Source organism: Salvelinus sp. IW2-2015, linkage group LG22, assembly GCF_002910315.2.
Source record: "Salvelinus sp. IW2-2015 linkage group LG22, ASM291031v2, whole genome shotgun sequence".
Taxonomy (NCBI): Eukaryota; Metazoa; Chordata; class Actinopteri; order Salmoniformes; family Salmonidae; genus Salvelinus; species Salvelinus sp. IW2-2015.
In genome coordinates this window covers 21,983,923-22,009,305 of record NC_036862.1, presented here as the reverse complement: position 1 = coordinate 22,009,305, position 25,383 = coordinate 21,983,923, and the positions used below count along the sequence as shown (strand labels likewise).

The 25,383-nt window shown below is 44.4% G+C and overlaps 1 protein-coding gene across 6 annotated transcripts; it reads right to left on the bottom strand.

Annotated features, from left to right (window-relative positions):
* Positions 1–440: 440 nt before the first annotated feature.
* LOC111982666 (clustered mitochondria protein homolog) lies at positions 441–23,471 on the bottom strand. Of its 6 annotated transcripts, none has more exons than XM_024014283.2 (27): positions 22,915–23,471; positions 16,982–17,172; positions 16,529–16,700; positions 16,178–16,321; positions 15,817–15,956; positions 15,077–15,231; positions 14,694–14,819; positions 14,314–14,461; positions 13,736–13,828; positions 13,050–13,484; positions 12,550–12,809; positions 11,868–12,400; positions 10,568–10,669; positions 10,370–10,470; positions 10,023–10,175; positions 9,738–9,800; positions 9,310–9,575; positions 9,078–9,162; positions 8,715–8,868; positions 6,037–6,176; positions 5,847–5,927; positions 5,611–5,736; positions 5,298–5,419; positions 5,065–5,158; positions 4,261–4,395; positions 1,690–1,763; positions 441–1,520 (listed from the first exon to the last, which is right to left on the bottom strand). In XM_024014283.2, the coding sequence occupies exons 1-27, from the start codon at positions 23,042–23,044 to the stop codon at positions 1,379–1,381; spliced, it is 4,365 nt and encodes a 1,454-aa protein (XP_023870051.1). In that variant the 5' UTR covers positions 23,045–23,471; the 3' UTR covers positions 441–1,378. The 6 variants fall into 6 exon arrangements, with proteins under 6 accessions (XP_023870051.1, XP_023870053.1, XP_023870054.1 ...); XM_024014285.2 differs by having other exon boundaries at positions 9,310–9,554; XM_024014286.2 differs by having other exon boundaries at positions 11,952–12,400.
* Positions 23,472–25,383: the final 1,912 nt, after the last annotated feature.

The following is a 25,383-nucleotide window of genomic DNA, read 5'->3' as shown; positions in this document are numbered from 1 at the left end:
AGACTGGACACATCTAAGATAAGAGACCAATAGAGTCTACTGCTCAAGCCATAGTTGGACGTTTCATATCTGCATTTCCATAAACATTGATCAAGTACCTGTCTAAACCACCAAGACAGATTTATTTATACATATTYCCACTCATATTTTCTATAAAAACAGATATGGCTTAAAGGTAGACTCAGTGAAATGACGTTGCCACGAGCAGCACCGCAGATAATGCGATAAGCGAGATCCAAGACTTCGCGCCAACACAGTATCAGCGCATGTGCATAGGTTCGTGTCACGCTGTTAGTGTGTGGTAGGTACGGGACCAAAACAGTGGGTGAGTTTAGCCTCGTGCTTCAAAGCTCTTAGCTGTTGCAGAAATCAATGATTCTATCTTTCAAATAATGGATAATTGCTGTCTCTTATACACATCTAATTGACAGACCTAAAAATCTCTTCTCYCCCTTTCATTTTGATTTTACAAAAAGATACATTTTTACAGAAAAAAGGTGTAACAAATCATTCTAAAAGATTGGTTGAGAGCACACTGTTTCATTGCTGTGATAGAACCAAAGGACACAACAGCCACCCACCTGGGATAAATAGAAATACAAATAGTTTGACTGACCGTAGGGAACACTAGCGAGTAAATGGATGCCTGGAGGTGAGGTTTAACAATACTAAACGCACGAGAAGAGAACTTCCAATCTGTAGCCCAACAGAATTCGCTGTTAATTTTAATTACTGTTTCTTAGTCTGATCTAGTTCACAGTAAAAAAAAAAATTATAATAATTATCCCCTGAGTTTTGGGACAGGGTGTCAGTTGTTATTTCGAGGCAACTTGGGGCCATGGTGAAACCAGAAGCCCTAGTCGCCTCGGTGGCTCTCTTAGGAGTATTGGAGTTGTTGCAGGGGTAAACCGTGGTCCTTCGGCTAAAAGTTGAAGAGGGTAAAGGGAACAGTTGGTTGATGTGRWGTGGGATGAACAGTGGATAAGGCTCTGGTAATACAATGTCATGGTCGTCCTTGGTCGCTTTCACACACAGCCACACACACACTTACTCCTTCTGTTTCTTTACCAAAGCTCAAGGCTACGGGCTTTCAGATTGAACATGGATTCTATATTCTCTTTTTTATTAAATTCTCCTACCCCTGTATATACTGTAACTCTTGCTCTGTTACTCCTTGAAGCTCCTCTTATAAAACACTCTACCTACTGTATACATAGATGTTTCTCTTTGACTGCCCCTAACAACCCTTCACCCTTCTTGTTTTCATTGTTAATTTTTAGACAGCTCAGTTCTCAGGTCCACATGCTCATTCAAGGAGATGGCTGTTGCATCACATCTGTTTCCTTGTAGAAAGTAGTGTGGTGTGKAGGGTTTGACATTAATCAACATTAACATCCATGGGCATTTTGTCCTCCAGCTCTAGTGGACCATCCACAGTGAGMTCCTCCAAGCTTTTTCCTGACTCCTGAAGCTGCTGCCGCCGCTGAACCTCCGCCTTCAGGTTCTCCAAGTCCTTTTGGCTGCAGAGGGAATGGGATGGGATACCACAGGGGTTAATGTTGAGCCCAGACATTTATATTTTTTAAGAGTGGATGGAATTCCACAGGGGTCAGTACTGGGTCCTGGCACATTTCCATTTTCAATTAAAACTGTCAAAAAAAAGAAAACAAATGTACTACTTCACTTTACCTGAGTGGTATAAAGATGATGCCGTTGATAATATTGAGCTGTTCCAGAACACTGGCCATACTGGGTGCTGTGAACTGGAAAAAGTGTCAGAAAACAACAAAATCACACACTATTCTATGAAACTAACACCAACAATACATTTGAAAAGATACTTGTGTCTGTAGCAATGGTCCCTCAAATTATTTTAGGCACTGAGCAAACTTGAACGTTGTGAACATTCTGTGCAACTTTCAGCACGCGTTTACTGTGAACACTGAGGCTGTACCCACTTTAAGTTACAGTTTTAACAGTAGCCATGTAGGCTACTGTGGCTATTTGATCATAATGTAGGCCTACCAGAGTGGCCTACCATCAAAAACAAYGGAGAAAATGCATTCCATAACATTTTAACATGGAAATAGCTGTTCTATCCTTCTGCCTACAGTAGAAGCCAATGTGTGGTGTTCAATGTAGGCCTACAGTCCATGAGCCTTTTGAAATAAACATGCAGGGCTTGACATTACACTGTTTATCCACTTGCCCTTCAGACAAGGAGGTGACTGAAAATGGTTGTTGTGTTGTTTGACCCAAGAAACCACTTTATAGAATAAAAATGTATTATTATTGCCATGCCATTATTACAGAGAATCAGACAAACTATGCTACCCTCTGTCTATTGGCTACTTAGTTTATTCAAGCCTGCCTCAAAATACAACACTGCCCCTTTAAGACAAAAAAATAAGCTATTTACCTGACTTGCTTTTCAAAGAGGTCTAGAAATGTACACGTTTTGTGCTCTTGTAGGAAGCAATGATTCCCCTATTGCTGACTACAAATCATCTATAACTGGGCTAATAACTCACTAACAAGAAGAGGACATGAAAAAAATGCAGCTCTCGCTTTGATCACAAAACAAGCGCATCTACTCACAACCACTCATGCTGTAAATACAGTCCAGTGCAAAGTAAGTGGCACAGATCCATATATGGCAATGGTCTGATTGATTATGCCGCACGGGTCTGTGTAGAGTCTGTCTCTTATACACATCTAGATGTGTATAAGAGACAGCAGCGTGTCAATGAAATGGAATCATACTCCGATACATTCTGCCTACAACAATCTCTTGCATAGTTTGTTTTGTTTCAGTATGTTGCATTGAAATTGGCTAATATTGTGTTTATTCTATCACAATTGCCACAGTAAAGGGAAACGTTGATAGTGTTAACGGGGAAACTCTAGAACATTGGTCACCAACCTTTTCTGAGTCAAGATCACTTTCTGAGTCAWARYGCAAGCCAAGATCTMCTGCTCAGAATTGTTTTTAACATGTCTTAAAAAACGTAAGCCTATGCAACATAAACCAATTAAAAACAGTACYGAAACAATGAGGTTTGTGCAGTAAGCTATAAACCCAATATATTATCACCGCATATTGGCTTTGCTTGAATTGCCCTGCCAATGCATTGTTGTTCAGGCCATTTTTATAAATTATATTTCAACATTTGAGGTAGGCTATATGATCACACCGGTAATAGATCCATTGCTGTATTACTTGTGAGGCACCGCTGAGTGAGCATACATTTAAATCATTTTTATTTTACTGGGCTGATGGTGCTTGCATCTGATGGTCAGTCTCAGCGGAGGGAAGAGAGGAGAATGAGGGTCCCCCTCAACATCCCTTCACTCTCCCTTTCCTCCACTGACACTGACCAAAAAGGGACACTGTCTTCCAGCTGATGGTGAAACTCGAGTCGCGCCGCATTAGTTCTGCCTCATGCACAAATTCATGTTGTTTCTCCTATGAACAGAGAAAGTGAAATATTCCTCGATATTAAAAGACCCAAGCCGCTAATAATAACAACGCAAGCCTATAGATACASTTTCCTACTCATTCATTACTGCTGCACTGCTTKTTGTAGCGCTGARTGGAAATRGGAAGRMGSMKYWTWTKRYGKMKWAWARWRKTGWYRRYRSTGMKKARKAASWWMYYMYCMYYMMTMAKWWWWWMMRSMKCTYTTYTSTRTWTKYWKWSAGTCTCTCTCTAGTCATGGTTTTAAAACGTTTTGAAATCTCACAGTATCAACTTCGCTGTAGCTTTGTTTTATGCCTGCTATATTACTGCAGACAGTATCTGAGCCATCCAATTGGCCAGAAATCAGTTTGTACCTTCAGACACAGGAAATGGTTAAAAATGGCAACAGTTCGCTTACTGTTGCCATCTTACAYGCAGGTCAGCTGAATCGGGTGCACCTACCGCCAACAGCCCGAGCCAAAAAATAAAATAGGAACAYAAGGATTTATCGTTGGGTTTTTTACAGAAATATTTGGCAATCGAGTAGGAATGCCTTCGAGATTAACCAGTCGATCGCCCGGTTGGTGACCACTCTCTAGAAAGTTGAGTGAACTTCAATCTCATTCTTCTCTCTGTGGGCTGATATTTTTGGGTGGCAGTTTCGGGCTACTGTGCGCGCAGTTTAGAGGGAACATTGGTCTGTAGACTACGCTATCATCTGGGTACAATASAAGGCCCTTTGATTTTGTCTTCGGGATAAAAACCAATATGAAACCATAGCTACACCCTAAGCCACGTGCCTTGAGTGGCATGATGCTGGCGTTGGAGCCGTTCTTGTAGATCTCGTTCATGGTTCTCTGCAAAGCCACAGCCTGCTGTGTGAGGTACTTCAGGTACTCTGAGCTCTCTTTAGTCTTCTCGTGGGCCTCTCCCACCTGAGAGGGGACATAGGGGAAGAAAGTGAGAAAGAAAGCTTAAAAATAGATTGAGACCTCTCAACTAATATCAGTTGTTGGTAATCTAGCACATATTCCACTTTTTTGTAATTTTTTTGGTACTTTTTACCGCTTTTTCGTGATATCCAATTGGTAATTACACAGTCTTGTCCCATCGCTGCAACTCCCCTACGGACTCGGCAGAGGCGAAGGTCGAGAGCCAYGCATCCTCCGAAACACGACCCTGCCAAGCCGAAACACGACCCTGCTTCTTGACACAATGCTCATTTAACCCGGAAGCCAGTCGCACCAATGTGTCGGAGGAAACACCGTTCCTGGCGACCAAAGTCAGCTTGCAGGCCCGCCACAATGAGTCGCTAGAGCGCGATGGGACAAGGAAATCCTGGCCGGCCAAACCCTCCCCTAACCCGGACGACACTGGCCCAATTGTGTGCCGCCTCATGGGTCTACCGGTCACGGCCAGTTGTGACACAGCCTGAGATCAAACCCGGAACAGTAGTGACACCTCAAACACTGCGATGCAGTGCCTTAGCCTCCCGAGGGGCGCTGCGGTCTATCTAGCACATATTCTTATTTCAGCAAATGTTCTTAAGCCACTTCTGAGGAGAGGACGTGTAGAGCTTTGTGTACTGTAGCTGTATGTCTTACCTGGTTTTTGTAGATGGTGTAGCCCTCCTTTTCGTGCTGGAGCGCAGAGCGGAACTCCGCCTTGCTCTCGTAAACCCTCGCAACCAGATGATGACTGCAGATTAATAAAAAAGAATAATAATTGCATTAAATCAACTGAAGATAAACACAAACTAGAGTTTAGAACAGGAAATCAGTTAATATACTGAAAATTATGTTCAGTCACTCAAGGAATAACTCTCCCTTGTCCTTACCTGAGKGCTACTTTGAGGGAGCGGGGTCCGTGGTATTTGGAGTTGATGGCCAAGGCGTTCTCCAGGAACCTCAGAGACAGGTCGTACTCCATTACTCCATGCAGCACCAGGCCAATGTTACTCTATAGGAGGAGACCCGGGACCACAGGGAGGACAGGTGTAAGGAGAACTGATTTGATAAAGGTCACACACAAACACACCTCAAAGGCTTCCACAAAATTGGTACATAACTTCAGAGTTAACGTGGTGACACGTCCACTTACAGGATGGTTTCAATCAAAATAAAATAAATTAAATACTGTGGTCCACTCACGTCTAGCAGCGCCATCTCAGGGTGGTCCTCCCCACACACCATCAGCATGAGGTAGCGGGCACGATACAGCAGCTTCAGGGCAGTGGACAGCTGACCGTTGGCAAAGCAGTACAGAGCCAAGTGCATCTGGGKAGAGAAAGCAACCAGAGGCACTTAAAAACAGCTAACATGGACCGAGATTTTTTTTAATGACGAAAAACTATTTTCGAAAAATTGTCATTTTCATGGATACATACATATTCCTGGATAGTGTTRGGGTGCTCGACGCCCAGCACCCTCTCACTCATCAAGACAGCCTTCTGTTGGTTACTGAGAGCCTATGGACAGAGAAGACRAAAGTCAGGACTATCACTGGAATTGCTGTGGMCATTTGTTTTCATGTGTGAGAGGAATATAAGTGTGTGTATCATGCCTAGAGCAGCACACCTCATGGTGGTCTCCCATGATGTAGTTAAGGCGAGCCAGCAGACGCAGGCAGGCACAGATCTCCACGTGCATGGCCCCGTACACGTTGTTGAACAGGTTCAAAGCCTCGTTGATCAACTCACAGCCCTCCTTAAGGTAACCTGCAGACAGAGACCTTGTTAAAAACCCAGGCTTCCACAATTGTTGTACAACGCAAAAGAAAGTMATGTGAACGGGTTCAGAGAGGACACTAAGGTAAGTTGCATTGTTGAATGAATGTAGTAAKGCTTCTGCATGGTTTGTATGGGGAGGAAGGAAACATTTCTCAGCCTTCGTGTGTGTGTTGCATGTGTGAGTAGAGCTTCATGTGCATATCTGTTTAGCACTAGGAGGACCTAGGGCTGTTGCGGTGACCGTATTACCGTCACACCGGCGGTCACGAGTCATGACGGCTGTCATGACGGCAGTCACATGACCATTTAGTCACGATAATTAGGCTTCTCCAAGCTCTGATGCTGCTGCTGGTCATTAGTAGCCTACCAAACATGCTAACTGCCTGGTATTCAGCACTCTATTGTCCCCTAATCACTCTACCATCAATGCTAATGTATTCAAAAATCTAATCAAACACTTCATGAGAGCCCATGAGCTCATGTTGGCAACATTTCTATAGGCTATGAAATTGAGTGAGAAMACAGAGTGATGGCTGCTAATAAAAAGAGGAGGATCCCCTCAGCTTTCGAAAAGGCTAGGCCTACTATATTTATTTCTCAACTTTCCTAATATTAAGCACATTGCTTATCTTTACAACAGGAGTACAGCCTACCTGGCTGGCATGAAAATGAACCACAGGTAAAGCGTCCTACATTCGCTATTTAAGTGCATAGATTACATGTATTATTTCCYGCTGCCCCTGATTAGAGACAGGTTTATGATAATAGTCCATTCTTTTTTTTMTTTTCTTTTTTTCTCCCCAATTTTATGGTATCCAATAGGTAGTTACAGTCTTGTCACTGCAAATCCCGTACGGACCCGGGAGAGGCGAAGGTCGAGAGCCGCGAAGGTCGAATGCTTCTTGACACAATGCCCACTTAACCTTGAAGCCAGCCACACCAATGTGTCGGAGGAAACACCGTACACCTGGCAACCATGTCAGCGTGCACTGCGCCCGGCCCGCCACAGGAGTCGCTAGTGCGCACGATGGGACAAGGACATCCCTGCCGGCCAACCCCCCCCTAATCCGGACGACGCKGGGCCAATTGTGTGCCGCCCCATGRGTCTCCCGGTCGCAGCCGGCTGCAACAGAGCCTGGACTCGAACCCAGAATCTCTAGTGGCACAGCCTTAGACCACTGCGCCACTTGGGAGGCCCCCGATAATGGTCCATTCTAAATCAAAACAAATTTCACACATATTATTTAGTATATGTAAAGACAATATTAAATCAAAAAAAGTCTGATGGGTGACAATATTAGCCTATCACTTGTGAATGATGCCCAGCATAAGAAACAATGCCTTTTTTTGCAAATTTCAAATCAGTCGCACACCTAAACCATAGGCCTAAAATTTGCCTAAAACATAGGCCTACAATTTTAATAAGGTTTGTATCACAACTAAATTGGCCAAATAACTAAAATTAAATGTAAAGTAAATGTGGACAGTTCTTCCAATATCTTCAATATGCACCTCGGAATTAGATAAGGACGAACGCAGTTGCATCCCCGATGTGTCGGTCTTAACTTAGAGCCTGTGAGAAAGACCCGATCATGTGATGGAGAGGCGCTTCGGATTGCACAGCACACTCGGAGAGTAGGGAACAACGCAGCACTMCGGGCCGCAAAATGCATGGATTGTTTTAGRGTGCATTACGGCYACAAAGGGGATGTCGACATGAAATTCGAGGCATTACCAAGTGCTTGTCAAACTGTGAATGAGAGACTATTGAGAGTAAAGCCTGTGCAAAAGCAGAGCTCATGCCTTTCAAGCTACTTTTTTCAAATCATCATTAGTCTCATCATGCAGCCTTACAATGTATTAAACATCTAAACATATAGCCCAACGTTTGTAGAACTAAAGTTACATTAATAACTCTAAATAAAGCATATAGGAGTACCTATTTCTTTGTTAACTGCCCAACACAATAGCGCATGTGCACACTCCCTCAAATCATTTGGAGAAAATATTTATGTTTTATTCAGCTATGTTCAATTATATTCTTCATACTATAAAATAATGCCACGGACTTATAAGCAAATCTTGTCTGCTAAATAAACTAGTGTAGCCCACAGCCATTTGGCATAGCCACATCAGGACCTAACATCTTCTGAAATAGACTACATTTTCTTCATATGATGCTTCTTTAGACCTGTCTAAAATAAATAATGGCTTGTAGGCTATGTGTGGAAGCCAGGAGATGCTAAATGTGTTTATGTAAATTAACAGTCAATTACCGTGAGACCGACAGTTATTTGCTTGACAAATCACCAGCTGAYGAAATGACGTGACCGCCACAGCCCTAGGAGGACCCATTCTGATCCTGCCCAGCAGGACTGGTATCCACCTCACCTTGCTGGACCTTGGCTTGTCCGCGTGTGTGCTGCATTATTAGTGTGAGTAGTACTGTATGTCTCAAGCACTAGGAGCATCCATGCCGTTCCGGGCCATGCTGATTGAGGTCTAGTAGCCTCATGCTAGCCTCACCTTGCTGGACCTTGGCCTGTCCACTCTGGAAGAAGTGGAAGGCATCGGAGGCCTTGGGGTTGACGTGCTTCACCACAGGGAAGATGTTAAGGATGTCCTCCTCTGTGAAGGCAGGCTTGTGGCGACTGTCAAAGTTATACTCCTTTATCAGGATCTAGAAAACGCAGGGAGGCAGGAGACACAGGAAGATTGTTAGGAGGGAGGGGGTTAAAAACATGACATCRTTAAAATACACATTCTGAATTACAATTTGACCCCTGGCACCTACTCCCTAGGCATTTCTGTAGATCTGAAGGTATTTAATAAATGTATACAATATGTTGAAAATCGCACCTAGTCTAAATAGGGATTGATGGGAGTTACCTGGATGCCAGCTTTGATGGAGATTTCTCTGAGCAGGGTGATCTTCTGAAGGGCGTATTTCTCCACTACCTGGTCAGCATTCTCGCTGTAGAAAGATGCATGTTTTTAGGAAAACCTACGCCAACTTTAACCCAAGCACACTCACCAGTGCAGGCCGACATGGTAGCTGCCAGAATAGTGTGCTAACGTCAAGCCTACTATTGTGCAAACATCAATCCTAATTCCCACCCACCAGTGCAGGGTGAAGTTGTAGTAGCTCTGGGCCTCAGAGACTATGTTCTTCCACAGCTCRCTGGGTGTCAGGCTGGCCCAYGCCGTGTTGTCCCCTCCCCCCGGGACTCGGTTACGGCGTTTACGGTTCTTGCGGCGCGACACGAGCTCGTCGGCAGGCAGGTGTGCCACGGCATCAGGGAAGGAGGACAGGAAGCAGTTGAGGAAGTGGCTGACAGCGGCTGAGAGGGCCGACAACTCCACACCCTGGGAGATGGAGTACATAGTCTATTGTTCTCATATTTAATCAATTTCTTAGGGAGACAAATAAATACCTTCTATGATAAGCAAGTAGGGATACTCATTTTCGTGGTGCAAAAGTACAAAGATCTGTGTCATCCTAAGTACATCATAATTATTTAACAATCATTKCTTAAAAATAGCAATCACCTGGAGGTATGTCTTGAAGATATGTTTCGCACATCTGGTGATCAACTCGCTGATACCTATTCTCTTCAGAACAGAAGAGATACAAATCCGTCAGAAAAAAACAAAACAAGCTTAATGCAGATTCATCTTTATGCATTGTCCTGCACCCTGTCCTGCAATATGTATGCAGTAAAACAGAACAGTCTAGAAGGTTATCATTATGCTAATAATGCTATCATTGCCCTTCATTATATTTCTCCCTAGTCAGTCCTCAAGAGCGTATGGAGGTCAGGGGTTTAGGCTTACATAGAAGTGCTCCAGCTGTGCCTTGGCTGGGGTCTTGTCCACAAACTCCAGCACGTTGCCTAGGTAACGMACATTGATGCCCCTCTGGTGCAGAGCCTCAGTCAGTGTGGCTCCATCCATAGGCAGAGCACTGTGGTCCAGACAGTCCTTCACCTGGAGGAAAAGACACACATAAGTAAAATAAATTACCACACACACACAAGAACAAATAACCAAGGAAACACCAACCCACAAATAGCTGGAAAGACACAAAGGCTAGTGATACAGTGATGTAAGTAAATAGGTTGTAATATAGTTAAGGTAATGACTGCTTGTGCGTGGTACTATGTTGCTGCCCTGAAACTTACCAGAGAGGGGATCTGACAGGACACCAGGAAGGCTGCAGCATCCTTCAACAGCTGCTTCTGTTTCTGAATRTCATCCACACTGTCCTCAGGGAAACGCACTCCTGGGGGAAAGACATGGGGGGGAAATGAGTACTGTACAGCAGAGCCAGCTGCCACACAAAACCTCTCCTAAAAGCACTACATTTACCATCATCCTACCTGGAGAAAAGATGTCTGGGTTGAAGCGGATGTCGAAGGAGGTGTTGCTGATGGAACCCACGGCCTTGCAGGCGTTGAGGACAACCTCACGGCTTTTAGGGTCTTGATGGAGACAGGTCAGGGTGGGGTTGGTGAGATCAGGGGAGGAGGAGAGGGGTGTTTTATGAATATAACAAGTTAGCTGGGCAACTCGAATCAAAATCATATGGGGTAAGTTCCCCAAAAGCACCACTATCATCTTTTGTCCAATGCCTACATGCATTGAAAAAGTTGAAAATCCCCACCAACACACTGTTGCAGATCTTAGTTAAAAAACATCTAAAACACATTGTCATTAGAGCTATTGTCAAGCAGGCAGTAGGGCCAGGGGCCAACTCCTGCCATCCCACACACATGCAATGATCACATACAACCAGGGATTATTTCCTTCTTTCTGGAGCTTCAAACCATTTGATTAATTGTCACACCAGCCAATGAGAAATAAACTTGACAGATATGTGGTTATTGGATTGCTATATCTCACACTGTTAGTGATTTTACTGGGGTCCATGCTCACCCCATAGGAGGCTAAGAACAGGACAGGGACACCTAGCCAGGTGGAGAGATGCAACTAAGACACCAGCATTAAGAAGTCTTCTTAGCGATACTATGGATAAACGCTCTCAGATACTGATGAAAAACCACACATACACTCTTTAAAATGGTCTAAGGGGGAGTAAAATAATATTTTGAAGATAAATACACAACGCAGAGGATGAGAGGACGAGAGTACTAAAAACKAAATAGAGTACTAATGGTCAATAGGGAATCGTCAATGGAAATAGTTGGCTTTCAGTTCAACAGCTGTTTAGAATCTGTGGAATGTCAGTCCTGAACTCAGAGCTACATGTGCCACGTTTTCATTGGTCTGTTCATTGAGTCTGGAGCAGGATACTTGTTATTTGGCCACTGGCCCAGTTGTACTGCAAGGACTTCTGATTGGTCAACCCCAGGCTAGGGTGGGGGGGTTATAAATGACATCCTGTTTCTTTGTTCTGTGGAGAAAAACTAAGGACAGGGGAGACTGAACATCTACCTCCCAGCATAACATCTATGATTCTTCTCAAATCAATCTATTTTTGTCTCCGATTTGTTTTGAGGTCTGTGTTATTGAAGAATAACGTCAACTGCTAACAACTCTCACACACACCGTTCTAAATGCAAGTCTATGGAGCAAATAAACAGACCTCTTCTTTAAAAGCATTTCTCCACCGACTGGATATCCCCAGTCTTTCTCTACCCTGCAATGGTTTGGACGTACCGATACCGGATCCATCTTCTGCGGCTAAGGACTCAGCCAGCTCTTTGGCCTGGGCTAAGCCCGGGATACTATCCTCAGCCTTACCCTCCAGAGGGCTCTCGCACTCCCCATTCTGAATCGCTGTGGCAACGGGCACCAATGGCCCATTGGTGGTCACCGTGGGAACCACATTATCCTCTGTAGGGGTTGCCTGGGAGGCATTAATGGTTGTTGCTGCAGCAGAGGGACTGTCCGTTTCTGTTGTTTGTTCTGCCTTGGGGGCTGCTCCTATGGTGGTGGCTTCTGTTGCTGCTGGCTGAGGGGCATCAGAGGTGGAGGTGGTCTCTATCTGGACTGCGTCTGACTTGCCGTCAGTGAGGGTTTCTGTGGAAGTTTCTGAGGACTTGGCTGAAGCATCAGGGTTCTCCGTGGAGGGTAGGGCTGGAACGGCTGCCTCGGGGCTGCTATTCTCTGTCAGGGTGGCCATCTTGCTCTCCTTGTTAGCTTTCTGCTGCATCAGCTGGAGTGCTGCCATCTTCATGAAGAGGAGGTATCTGAGGAGTAGATTACAGAATCTTTATTATCCCTGAGGGAGTAGGACATCCATTCAGTTATGTGAACATTCAAATGTGCAGACACAATCATACACTAAAGGGAACATCAAATGACCCTCGAGGGACATACCCAGGGCACCCTACAGTACCTGTGCTCGACGAAGGCCTCAATGAGCTCCTGTCGGAGGCAGGCCAGACGGTGGCGGTGCTGGCGGGGGAAACCATGCCTCACACTCTCAGGGGAAAGCTCCTCCCCTTCCACAGGCAGGAAGTTCAGGTCAGGGGGGAAAGTCCTCAGAAGGTCCAGGATGTAGTGGCGTCCATCGTTGCCAATTATGCCCTTACACTCAACAGAGGAACACAGCTCCACGGACTCATCCTTCTCATTCAGCACATTGTGTCTCTGGACCTGGGGGTGGGAGAGTCAGTCATTATGACAGAGAGAATGTGATAACCACAGTATGGCAGGTTAGAGGCACGGCAGTCAATATACGTTAAACATCTGTAGGTCGGTGCAGTGACAACAAAAACTGTTCTACAAAAGATATTGAAGTTTGCTTACTCTGTATTAACAAAAACATTAATCCCAAACAATTAGCAAACTTAAAAATAAACCATGATACTGGCATTGTCATATCCTCTTCCTCACCTTGAGTGGTCGACTGGTCCTCTCCAGAAGCTCCAGGTACTTCCCATGAGACACCACTGTCTTCCCAAAGTCGATAGACCCATAGATAACGCTCTGCTCCTGCTCTCTCTCCAGAATGCCAGGGATGATCGACTGGGCCGTGACACGGTAACCACGATAATCCACCACCACTGTCCCCAGGGTGTACAGCCCCTCCACGTCTACGGCCCCATAAGCCCGGACACCGTTGAGGTCATTGGTGGGTGCAGCGTGCGCGGCAGCGTCTCCGCCCAGCTCACGGTAGTGGTCGCGGACGTCGAAGCCCAGAGAGAAAAAGATGTTGTTCCAGATAAACATCTGCATACGCGTCTCCTCACCAGGATTGATGGCCATCACGTTGCCGTCGATCACCGCCATGGAACCGCGAGTGGCAGCAGCCGCAAAGTCACTGTGGACCTGGAGAGAGGGAGAGGGGAGGAGAGTCAGAGAGTGAATGCGTAAGGATGTAGAGGATGGAAAGAAAAGTAGTCTGTGCACACTACAGGATATAGACGTAAACAGAGAAACGGACTGTAGGATAAAAGGAGGGTGTTTCAAGAGAGAGTCGATGACCGAGGCTCACTGGAGAAAGCAAATAAGCATGAAAGAGTGCAGGAGAGAAGAGGGGAAAGGAGTTGGGCTTCAACTGCTGCTGTAGGCTGGCTCACCTTGAAGATGGCCCTCTCTCTCAGCAGGCGTTCAGGCAGGTTCTTCCGGGCCAGCTCTCTGGTCGTCTGCAACTCCTCATTCCAGTCTCGCGTCTGAATAAATAACAGAGAACCCATGTTACACTGACTCTAAAAAATACTATTTTTGGTGTGTCCAGGTATGTGTTCCTCGTAGCGAGGTGCATGGTGTGTGAATCTGTCCAGGTATGTGTTCCTCGTAGCCTAGGAGCGAGGTGTATGGAGTGTGTACCTGTCCAGGTATGTGGTTTCCTCGTAGCCTAGGAGCGAGGTGTATGGAGTGGTGTACCTGTCCAGGTATGTGTTCCTCGTAGCCTAGGTGGCGAGGTGTATGGTGTGTGTACCTGTCCAGGTATGTGTTCCTCGTAGCCTAGGAGCGAGGTGCATGGTGTGTGAATCTGTCCAGGTATGTGTTCCTCATAGCCTAGGAGCGAGGTGTATGGTGTGTGTACCTGTCCTGRTATGTGTTCCTCGTAGCCTAGGAGTGAGGTGTATGGTGGGTGTACCTGTCCAGGTATGTGTTCCTCSTATCCTAGGAGCGAGGTGCATGGTGTGTGTACCTGTCCAGGTATGTGTTCCTCGTAGCCCAGACGGGAGGTGTAAGCGTCCTCAGCTCTGACACAGTCCATGGTGTGGTCCACCTGGGGGGCGGTCCAACTGTACACCTGGAAGGGTGTGGCTATCCTTTCAAACGGATGCCGCTGGACCCTGCAGTCAATCAGAAACCAAATTAACCACGTATCACAGCGGGAATATTTCTCAGACAAGGCTTACCTGAATTATCAAGAAAAACAACTACTGTCTGGCTAATATTTTTAGCTCTTAAAAAAATATATACATTTCTGATAATGACTAATAATTGTATGCTTAGTTTGTTTTCACCACATTACACAGAACTAATAAATAGCTCAGTGCATTGTGGTTAGCGTAGCCCACTTACCTTGTCTTCTGCAGGACAGTGAAGTTCTTTTTGAAGGCAGGGCTAATCTGGCTCAGCAGCTCAACCAACGAGTGGCTCAGGAAGCTGGGGTTGGCTGGCTTGGGGTTGAAGGTGTAGGTGGTTGACCTGGAACAACAACACCMTGGTCATCTCTCATTATGGTCAACTCTCAGCCTTGACCAGTTGACTTTTTCACACAATCTTGCCAAAGCTAACCAAACTGTGCTGGCTCTGATATTTTCCCTTTCACACTTTCCAGTACAGTTCCAGCAAATGGTGGATGTGTAATCAGGCCAACACAATCCAGCTCAGCTTGGCTCAGCGCAGTAGTGTGAAAACAGCATGCGGTAAGTCTAACGGGAGAAAAGGAAAGCAGGACTCACTGGTTGAGGTAGAAGCCACGTGTGGAGGCGGTGATACTGATGTGTCTCTCCTCAACAGTCACCATATACAGGTACATCAGATCACCATGCATCTTCCTGTTGCCAGGGGGGGGGTTCCAGCCACTCATAGTCAGGACCTTCAGGCACTGCATGGGCTATAGAGCAAGAGGGGGAATCAGATATGGACATTGGAATGTGACTTATGACTTGTGGTGTGCTAGTGTGGATATTGGAAAAGGGCCATAGACTGATTACTTCATCTGCACTTTATGGTGGTAAGGATGTACAGGATCTAGTACGAGCCAGCCAGCTGATGTACGCTGGTTTTGTTGAGTGCACACTTCACTTTTAACTAATCTTACCCTTTATTCTACAACCACGTTTACTTATTCTAGAATAAAAAAGTGTACTAGTGGCAGGCTTGAGTAAGTCTGGCACTTAGCTAGCAAATCATTGTGAGCTATATAAAAATGGCTCCTACAAGCAGATCAAAGGTTGGAGCTGAAGCCAGTAAAATACAAATGGACAAACTCCTTGAAGAATGTAACACATTTTTTGAACTGTCAGATAATGTCACAGAGACACACATGAATCTATGTTAGATTCTATGCATTAGAATGATCATAATTAGCTTGCTGGAAACACCAGGGTTGTGGGTTTTAATTTTACAGCAAATGTGAAATGTGTCACTATGAACTGTAAGTCTCTTTAGATAAAAGTGTTAAAATCATCGTAATTACCGTCATTATTACCTTCCAGTCCTTGTTCTGTGGCTGGAGGGGCACCAGGGGGCGTTCTTTGCTGCCAGGTAGGATGTGTTCTGGAGGGGTACAGTCTATCTGCTCCAGATCACTGCCCTTCTTCTTCCGCTTACCACTGTCTGCAGATGAGATAAGGTCACAGGTCAGACTAATGCAGCCAGACCAAAGACTTTTATAGCCTGCTGCCTAGGACACAGACATGCACATTTGTAGGATAAAGGTGGCTGGATACCTCAGAATACTGACTGAAATCTCTCTCACCCCAATTCTCGCTGAACAGACCCACCCAAACACGCAAATAAACAATTGGGTACGCAAACACGTGTGCATGCACACACACCTCCTAGGTCCCCGTCGGTGAAGACACTGAGGAAGGAGAGAGAGTTGCAGTCCACTCCATTGTAGGCATCAGATGGGTCCAGGCTTTTCAGCAGGTCTCTGATATGACGCACATGGATACGGGCCTCGCGCACTGTGTAGGGCTCTGGGGTGAGGAAACAGAAAGGACAGTCATTACATTATTATCGATGCAATCTACAGACTGTCTCCTGGACTGTAGACTCTCTAGAAAGGGGACTAGGAGGAGATTCTGCCTTCGATCTTAAACCTATACAATTTTTAGGCTTTAACATCAATAAAGTCTAGGGGTAGGGGCTAGTGGCTGACTTGAAAACATATCACCAAGTCCTACCTTCCACTACTTTGAGAAGGGAGCCCTCCTGCAGGCCCTCGATGGATTTGAGCTCAGCAAAGTTATCCAGCACGTTGCCGTCCAGCTGCAGGGAGAAACAGGTACGATGACAGGTGTCCTCACGGTCCATCAACACCTGGTGGATCTCCTGCACCATCTCCTGGGGTGAAACCTGGGGGAGCGGGCGGGGGTTAACATCTTATAGCAATAGAGACTGACAAAGTTTGGTCATACAGCTAGTCCCAATTTGGTCTCCATCTCTCCACCTTGGCCCTAACCCTTCAATGTTTGCAGATCKGAAGCTTCTGGATAGTTATAAGCGGTGTGCTGGTGGAGCTTCCATCCACTATATTGCTTACACCTTACAGATCAGCAGACGTTGAAGGATTAGGCGGGTCAAGGGGTAGTGGCAAATTGGGACCGGCTGTTGGGCTGTCTAAGTATATACTGTACCTGGAGGTCAAAAGGCTCCGTCCCGGGTGCCTGGATTTTCACGGTGAAACCTGTATCCTGAATCACAATCACTTCCTGTTCGTTAGAATCCTCCCCACCGTCCATGTCACCACCGCCATCCTGCTTGGACTCCTCCTCCGAATGATAGTGGGCCCTGCCCCCATTCATCACCACTGTGCTTGCACTGTGCCCTGTGATTGAACAGAAGGAGATACATTCAACATAGCTTGTCATCTGATTGGACAGATGGGTAGAGAGGGCATTGCCATGGCAGAGTGACACATAACTGAATTAATAAGGATATAAGCCTACAGATAGCAAACAAAGTAGTGCGTGTTGTCAGATTAGATTACTCCTAAAAGGTCATAGTCTACAGTGCTAAATCGGCGACTTATAGGATCCAAGGAGAATAGGATCCAATTAGCACTGAAAACAAGATCTCCAGCCTTTGCCATGTGAGGCAGAGATATACAGGTTACCTTGGTCTGCTTCTCTCAACCTGGAGTTCTTAACCATCAGACTCTTGTACGGAACACAAAAGTTAGTGGTTTGTTTGCTTGGTGCTTTTGGCCTTCTCCACATTGGGCACCAGACTCCCAAAGTCACTGACGAGGAACTATGCTGGAAAGTGTGAAAGGAAAATAGAGCCATCCACACAAATTCTCCCCTCGGTGTGTGTGTGTATACATCTTCACTTCCAGAAGGAGTGCAACCTCCTTGACCTCTGAAGTGCCCTCACTGGCACAAGGCATTGTAACTGTGGAAACACCTCTGTGTCGCAGTGGTGTTTCCCATTTACCAGAGCTAAAAAATAAAACAATAAAAAAGTGCCACAAAATATTGTACTATTTTGAATGGTGTGGGTTGAGTTGCCAAGAGGAAAGGCTACATACATAAATAACAACAAGGGGGGCCTGCAGTGTGGAGGGGCTGTTTTCTCTCCTAGACAACTGCAACCGGCGCGCCCTTGTTCAACGTCAAGGGTAACGCAGTGTCAGGGTTACCACGTAGAGGGGGTGGTTGGGGGAATCTAGAGTAAGAGGGAGAGCGAGAGAGAGGGCGGAGGGAATGAAAGAGTGAGAAAGAAAGACTCACCACGCTCTGAATACCAAACACAACAGCCTTGGCCAACAACTGGTCCATGCTGCAAGAGAAGACAGACTACTAAAAAAGAACAAGGAAAATAGACTTGAACATATGATAGGAGCCAAGGGATAATGTTTCTGTAGGTCAGAAGGGAGGGAGGTGAGGGATAATGTTTCTGTAGGTCAGAAGGGAGGGAGGTGAGGGATAATGTTTCTGTAGGTCAGAAAGGGAGGAGGTGAGTATAATGTTTTCTGTAGGTCAGAAGGGAGGGAGGTGAAGGGATAATGTTTTCTGTAGGTCAGAAGGGAGGGAGGTGAGGGATAATGTTTCTGTAGGTCAGAAGGGAGGGAGGTGAGGGATAATGTTTCTGTAGGTCAGAAGGGAGAGAGGTGAAGGGATCAACTGTGTTTTTAGAAACAGGTTCAGTGGCCGGTCATCCTGCCCTGTTGTAGAAGCAGACATATTTGATAAGTTACATCAGTTAGTCTGTCTCTCTCCTTAGGTGTCCTATTTCTGGCCTGATCCAAGTCACTCTTCATCTCTCCATTAATTCTTTCCTCCCTCCATCAATGGCCAAGGTATTGCATTTTTCTTAGAGTTTTCACAAACAGACAGCGGGAATCCCTTCGGTCATTCAAGGTCCTCTGCTTTCTTCAAGATTCACTTTTCAGCTCAGTTTGACTATTTTTGTAACTCCCACAAAAATTCAACATGGTACTTGACTCACATCAATTTAATGAAAATGTATACAGTTTAAGTTTCTCAAGTGGAATTGAAGAGGTAGGGGAAGAGCCTTCAAATAATGGTGTGTATGAATACTTGCTGCCAATGCTATTCAATCTGTACTGAGAAGGCAAGACTACAACAGTGTCAGAACCAAGAGTACAACGTGCCAGACAGCACTATGAAAATCATGTAGCCTAATAATTGCAAAACAGACCCACTTGGCCCTACAGCAACAGAACAGAGCACTAGGGGTGAGGTGAAAGGGTGGGGAATGGGGTCCAATATTACACAACCTTCTGCATTACTCAAAACATTTAGCCCAACTAAACTTGTTTTTTTAGGAGGTTGAGCCTTCATGTCACTGTGTGTAGTGTAGACAGGAGAGATTCATGCCGTTGGTCACAATTCACAGATGAAGAGGGCAGCAGATGGAGGGAAGGGAAAGCAGAATCCACAAACTGCTGCAGTACTTCTGTCATAATGGCATGCATATTCTGGCCTCGGTGGGTGAGTTAGGTCTACATATAGGGTCTACATATACAGACTATCCAACTGAAGGCTTTGCTTATTTCAATAAGAAATATTTATCTTAATAGTGCTAAGGTAGCCTAGTGGGGCGGCAGGTAGCCTAGTGGTTGGAGTGTTGGGCCAGTAACCGAAAGGTTGCTAGATCGAATCCGAGATGACATGGTAAAAATCTGTCATTCTGCCCCTGAACAAGGCAGTTAACCCACTGTTCCCAGGCTGGCATTGTAAATAAGAATTTGTTCTTAACTGACTTGTCTAGTTAAATAAAAAATACAACCACAAGACCAACCTTAACCAGACAAAATGGAGGGAAAATGTTGATTATTACACAAGCAAGGAGCTCTGATCCTCCTGAACAGGTAAATCATTGAGGGGGAGGGGAAGCAGAAGGACTCCAAGCAGACCAGCATTCAGTTAAACCAGTTAGACAAAACAACCCCTCCACACCCCATCCAGTGCCACCATTAGCATTTTAGCTCAATCCTCAGGTTGCACAGTAACCAAATTTATCCTCACGCCAGGATACGTCTCATTCAGGGCAGTGGGTCAAAGAGTTAGGTCCCTGATAGTATGGAAAGGAAGACGAAAGAGATCAATTAGGCAAATAATAGAAAGTGGGCTACAAGAGATCAACAATCATTTCACAATTTCCTCGAGGTGTGAATGTCTTGATCACTACTAACGTCCTTATTCAAGCAAAATTGTGAAAGACCACTAGGCCTACTAATCCAGAGAGCTAGCCACCAGTCTCCATGCTGCCCTGTCTGTTGTAAGCTGTTATATCTTTGCTCAAGGTTTACCACAGACTGAGCGCTGTTCTTGCTTCGACTACAGATGAATTAATTCTCCATCCCCTTGACATGGCAGACCTTGACATGATGGGCCTACAGACCAGGGCAAAAAGAAACCAAACAGACAACATTTTGGCAGAGGGGGGGGGCACAGAGCAAGGTCTTTTTTTTTGTCCAACATAGATAGATTTATTACACCACAAGATGGCAACATTCTTTTGATAGATTGATATAGAGCAGGAAGGGAAAAGCTTTCCTGCAGTGTCATGCATTCATCTTTGCATGGAGGTCTCATAACCAGTCAAATGACTCCTCTGTCTGAAGCATGTTGATGTGTTTTAGAATGGGTTGTTGTTTTAGACCTCAGACCTGCGGGGTATACTACAAAGCAGGATCAAGGAGTTAACTTGCCTAAATATTCTGAAATAACTTTTTATTTTTGAGAAAGAAAAGCTTGAAATGGACATGGTCTAATATATWTTTTTTTAAAGAACAAGCAAATCAACAGTTATTTCAGGTTGCTTATTAAAGTTTGCTGGCTAACTCATTTGATACTACCTTGTAGTATACCTCTCTGGGTTGTGATTATGAAGGCCTGATGTTAGTAAAACATTACAAGAGATGACAAGGGGCTAGAGGGGAGGGTGTGGAGAGTCTGGACAGTGCCCTGAGGACTACAAAGGTCACCTCTTCACCCTTGAGGAGCATTTAAGCTCCTTCGGTTACAATCACCAACAGACCCCCTCACCCCCTGTTACCCTCAACCTCCTCCACCTCTCTCACCCATGCTACCCCATCAGTCTGCCATGTGCTGTCTGTCACAACACTGTCAGTACTTCAGGATACACAGCTCAGTGTCTTGGTAGTTAACCAACAGACTCAAATGCAGCCTAAGGCATTTGTCTAGTCCAGCAGGCTTCTCTTAAATGAGAGGTGAAATGCAATAGAAAGCTAATCAAGGAGGTGATGTATCTTGAAGTGCCAATAATAGGGAAGTGGTTTAGGGGTCAATAATGATTTTGTTGGTAATGATTACTTAATACCTATGGAGTTGTGAATGAATCTTGTCAATAGCTGACAACGGTTGCCAACATACAAAAGCTCTATGATGGACAAACACTTTGTCCATAAACAAGAACTTAAATTCACTAGAAGAAAGCATGATGGTACATGTGCTGCACATACAAAGCTCTAGTCTAGGTGAAGGCTAGCCATTAAAAAGATGCTTCTCATCTTCCAACAAATACTGATTGGTACATAAACGTTTTGTTTATGTCTCAAAATAATTTGCTGCAAATGCAAATAATTGATGAAACATAACATAACCTACAAATACCTGGAATTAAGAGTTGTATTCTGATACAAATGACATGTTATTACACATTACAGTCACTGGCTGTGACACAATGAGTCCCTACAATCAATGAAACAATCTGTACAGATGCAAGTACAGTTGTCGCGCAATAACAGTGACAATGAGGCCAATCCAAAGTGTGACAGCTGAACTAACTATATTGTGTGTAGCGTTATAGTCGTGGCAACACAGGCGTCTATGCATGCAACTCAAGGTCCTGTCAAATGTGACATCAAAAGCTGTGGCATTGTCGTGAAGGCTGCATAAGGTTGTGTAATTTCAACAGTGGCCTTACATTCACCAAACCTAAACCAGTTGTGCGTCATGTGACTGTCTCGATCATCAATACTTTATATATGACGCAAGCGATCGGTGGCAAGCCATGAAAATCGGTTTGTTTAAACGACACTTACCGGCTATATGACTCAGAATGTCTCAAGAATAACCTTCTCTCTCCGTGCATGCACCATGACTTTTCTCAAAGGGTCAGCTTCCGCTTCCCGGTCGAGGAACAGCCAACCTCTCCGATTCTGAACGGGAGGGGGGATCGGGAAGGTATCATGCCAACTAACGGGGACATTGGTGATCTAGTCACTTCGATATTACTAGGTCACAAAAATAGCATGCATTTGATGGACTAACTGGGAAAAAGTCGTTAATATTAATAGAAAACGGCGTGTGAAATTACTTCACATCGATTAGAACCCCTCTATTTCTTGAAATGTGCAGTTCCACTGAAGGTGACCTTCAGTCCATTCGTTCTTTCATGCAGGTACAGAACAGCTGTGGTCCCATGTGCGTCAGAACGCGAGGTGCTCGCACTACACTGTTAAGATAGTGGATACACTTATATTACTCTATAACCACATTTATATCAGCCATTTTTCTACAACGAGTCAGCATCACCACAAGCTTGGCTAACTATTTCGAAGCTAGCTAGCTGGTTGTGTGTTACAATGGTTGTGTCTTTGTTTGGCATACAGCTAGTGAGCAAACGAGTTAGTCGAACAGCTTWTCTAAATAATTCTAATAGTCATTTGATTGTTAGCTAAATTCTTGATATAGCCTAAGCTAACCACTTAGCTACATGTTAACGTTAGTTTAGCCAACACAACAACTACTAGCTAGCAAGTACAGCAGCTCAAGCAAGCTGTCATTGTTGAATTGACACATCTTGGTTGTATAGAAAACTGGTTTGAATACTGAGGCCCATTACTGCATTTTCAGCTAGTTAGCTAGCAGACTAATCAACTCATTGACAGATGAGATTACTACTTTGAATTAACTCTACATGTGTGCAGCTAGCTTGCTAACGCGGTAATTAGTTACTAGCTATGTGCACAATTCCATAATTTGCAACCGACGCCGCTAGCATTACGATACAACTTAAACATTTTGCATGGTAGTTAGCAAGTTTGATAACTACGTAACGTTAGCTAGTTACTTACCACACGCACAAGGATCCTTGTTTGGTGCCTTGGTCTCTTGGTGGTCTGGCGTCTCTCCTTCTGCAAGATCAACTGTGTTAACATTACAGTTGGGTACTGACGCCTGGATGTCATCCGTCTTGCTCACCATTATTTGGCAGTCAGTTTGGCAGCTAGTTAGCTTAAAGGTGGCAACAGAAATCTGTTGCTCAAAATTGCTATGTTAATCTGTGAAATGCTTCTTCTTAGCTAACGGGCTAGCCAGTTACATGCAGAGGGTACGATCTTATAAAAACAAGTCTACATAGGAAGGACAGTCAAAGCTGGACATGGAAAACACGTGGTTTCTCCTCCTCCTGACCCCTTTGCCTTTGCGTTGGTTCCCACCCCCAAAACGTCTGGCTACGGAAAGCGCAGTGTGCCGTTTTTTTTTTGAACAGGTGCCCATCTAGGATCACAAAATGATAAACTGTGATTTTATTTTGGACAGGTGCTCTGTATTACTGAAATTAGAAAATGTAGACTTTTTGTATAACATCATTCTTTGGTTAATATGGCTATAGGGGTGTGCAACACTTCTCAAATCAAATTGTATTTGTCACATGCGCAGAATACAAACAACAGACCTTACTGTGAATGCTTAATTACAAGCCCTTAACCAACAATTCAGTTAAGAAAAATAAGAGTTAAGAAAATATTTACTAAATAAACTAAAGTTTAAAAAAAGAGTAACACAATAAAATAACAATAACGAGACTGTACAGGGGGTACCGAGTCAATGTACAGTCACTCAATATCAAAGCTGGTGAACCAGGGATATGGGACTGAATAAATTGACCATATTGACCTACACTGCCGATAATGTTGTTGTTGATGTCTATAAACACTTATGTATGTATGTGCATACACCACCGTTCAAAAGGTTGGGGTCACTTGTTTTTGAAAGAAAAGCAATTTTTTTGTCCATTAAAGTAACATAAAATTGATCAGAAATACAGTGTAGACATTTAATGTTGTAAATGACAATTGTAGCTGGAAACAGCTGATTTTTAATTGAATATCTACATAGTCGTACAGAGGCCCATTATCAGCAACCATCACTCCTGTGTTCCAATGGCACGTTGTGTTAGCTAATCCAAGTTTATAATTTTAAAAGGCTAATTGGTCATTAGAAAACCTTTTTGCAATTATGTTAACACAGCTGAAAACTGTTGTGTGATTAAAGAAGCAATAAAACTGGCCTTTAGACTAGTTGAGTATCTGGAGTATYAGCATTTGTGGGTTTGATTACAGGCTCAAAATAGCCAGAAATAAAGAACTTTCTTCTGAAACTCGTCAGTCTATTCTTGTTCTGAGAAATGAAGGCTATTCCATACGAGAAATTGCCAAGAAACTGAATATCTCGTACAACGCTGTGTACGACTCCTGTCACAGAACAGCGCAAACTGGCTCTAACCATAATAGAAAGAGGAGTGGGAGGCCCCGGTGCACAACTGAGAAAGAGGACAAGTACATTAGAGTGTCTAGTTTGAGAAACAGACGCCTCACAAGTCCTCAACTGGGGGCTTCATTAAATAGTACTCGCAAATCACCAGTCTCAATGTCAACAGTGAAGAGGCAACGCCGGGATGCTGGCCTTCTGGCAGAGATACCTCTGTCCAGTGTTCTTTTGCCCATCTTAATCTTTTCTTTTTATTGGCCAGTCTTAGATATGGCTTTTTCTTTGCAACTCTGCCTAGAAGGCCAGCATCCCGGAGTCGCCTCTTCACTGTTGACGTTGAGACTGGTGTTTTATATGTTGCATAATTTTTTGGTTCAGTGTATGCAGTGTCTTTAGAAAGTATTCACACCCCTTGACTTTTTCCAAATGTTGTGTTACAAAGTGGGATAAAAATTTTGGCAAATCGGTTATGACATCTTTTTTTGTGCATGACACAAGTAATTTTTCCAACAATTGTTTACAGACAGATTATTTCACTTATAATTCACTGTATCACAATTCCAGTGGGTCAGATGTTTACATACACTAAATTGACTGTGAATTTAAACAGCTTGGAAAAATCCTGAAAATTATGTCACGGCTTTAGAAGCTTCTGATAGGCTAATTGACATAATTTGAGTCAATTGGAGGTGTACCTGTGGATGTATTTCAAGGCCTACCTTAAAACTCAGTGCCTCTTTGCTTGACATCATGGGAAAATCAAAAGAAATAAGCCAAGACCTCAGAAAAAAAAGGTAGACCTCCACAAGTCTGGTTCATCCTTGGGAGCAATTTCCAAACGCCTGAAGGTACCACGTTCATCTGTACAAACAATAGTACGCAAGTATAAACACCATGGGACCACGCAGCCGTCATACCGCTCAGGAAGGAGACGCGTTCAGTCACCTAGAGATGAACGTACTTTGATGCGAAAAGTGCAAATCAATCCCAGAACAACAGCAAAGGACCTTGTGAAGATGCTGGAGGAAACAGGTACAAAAGTATCTATT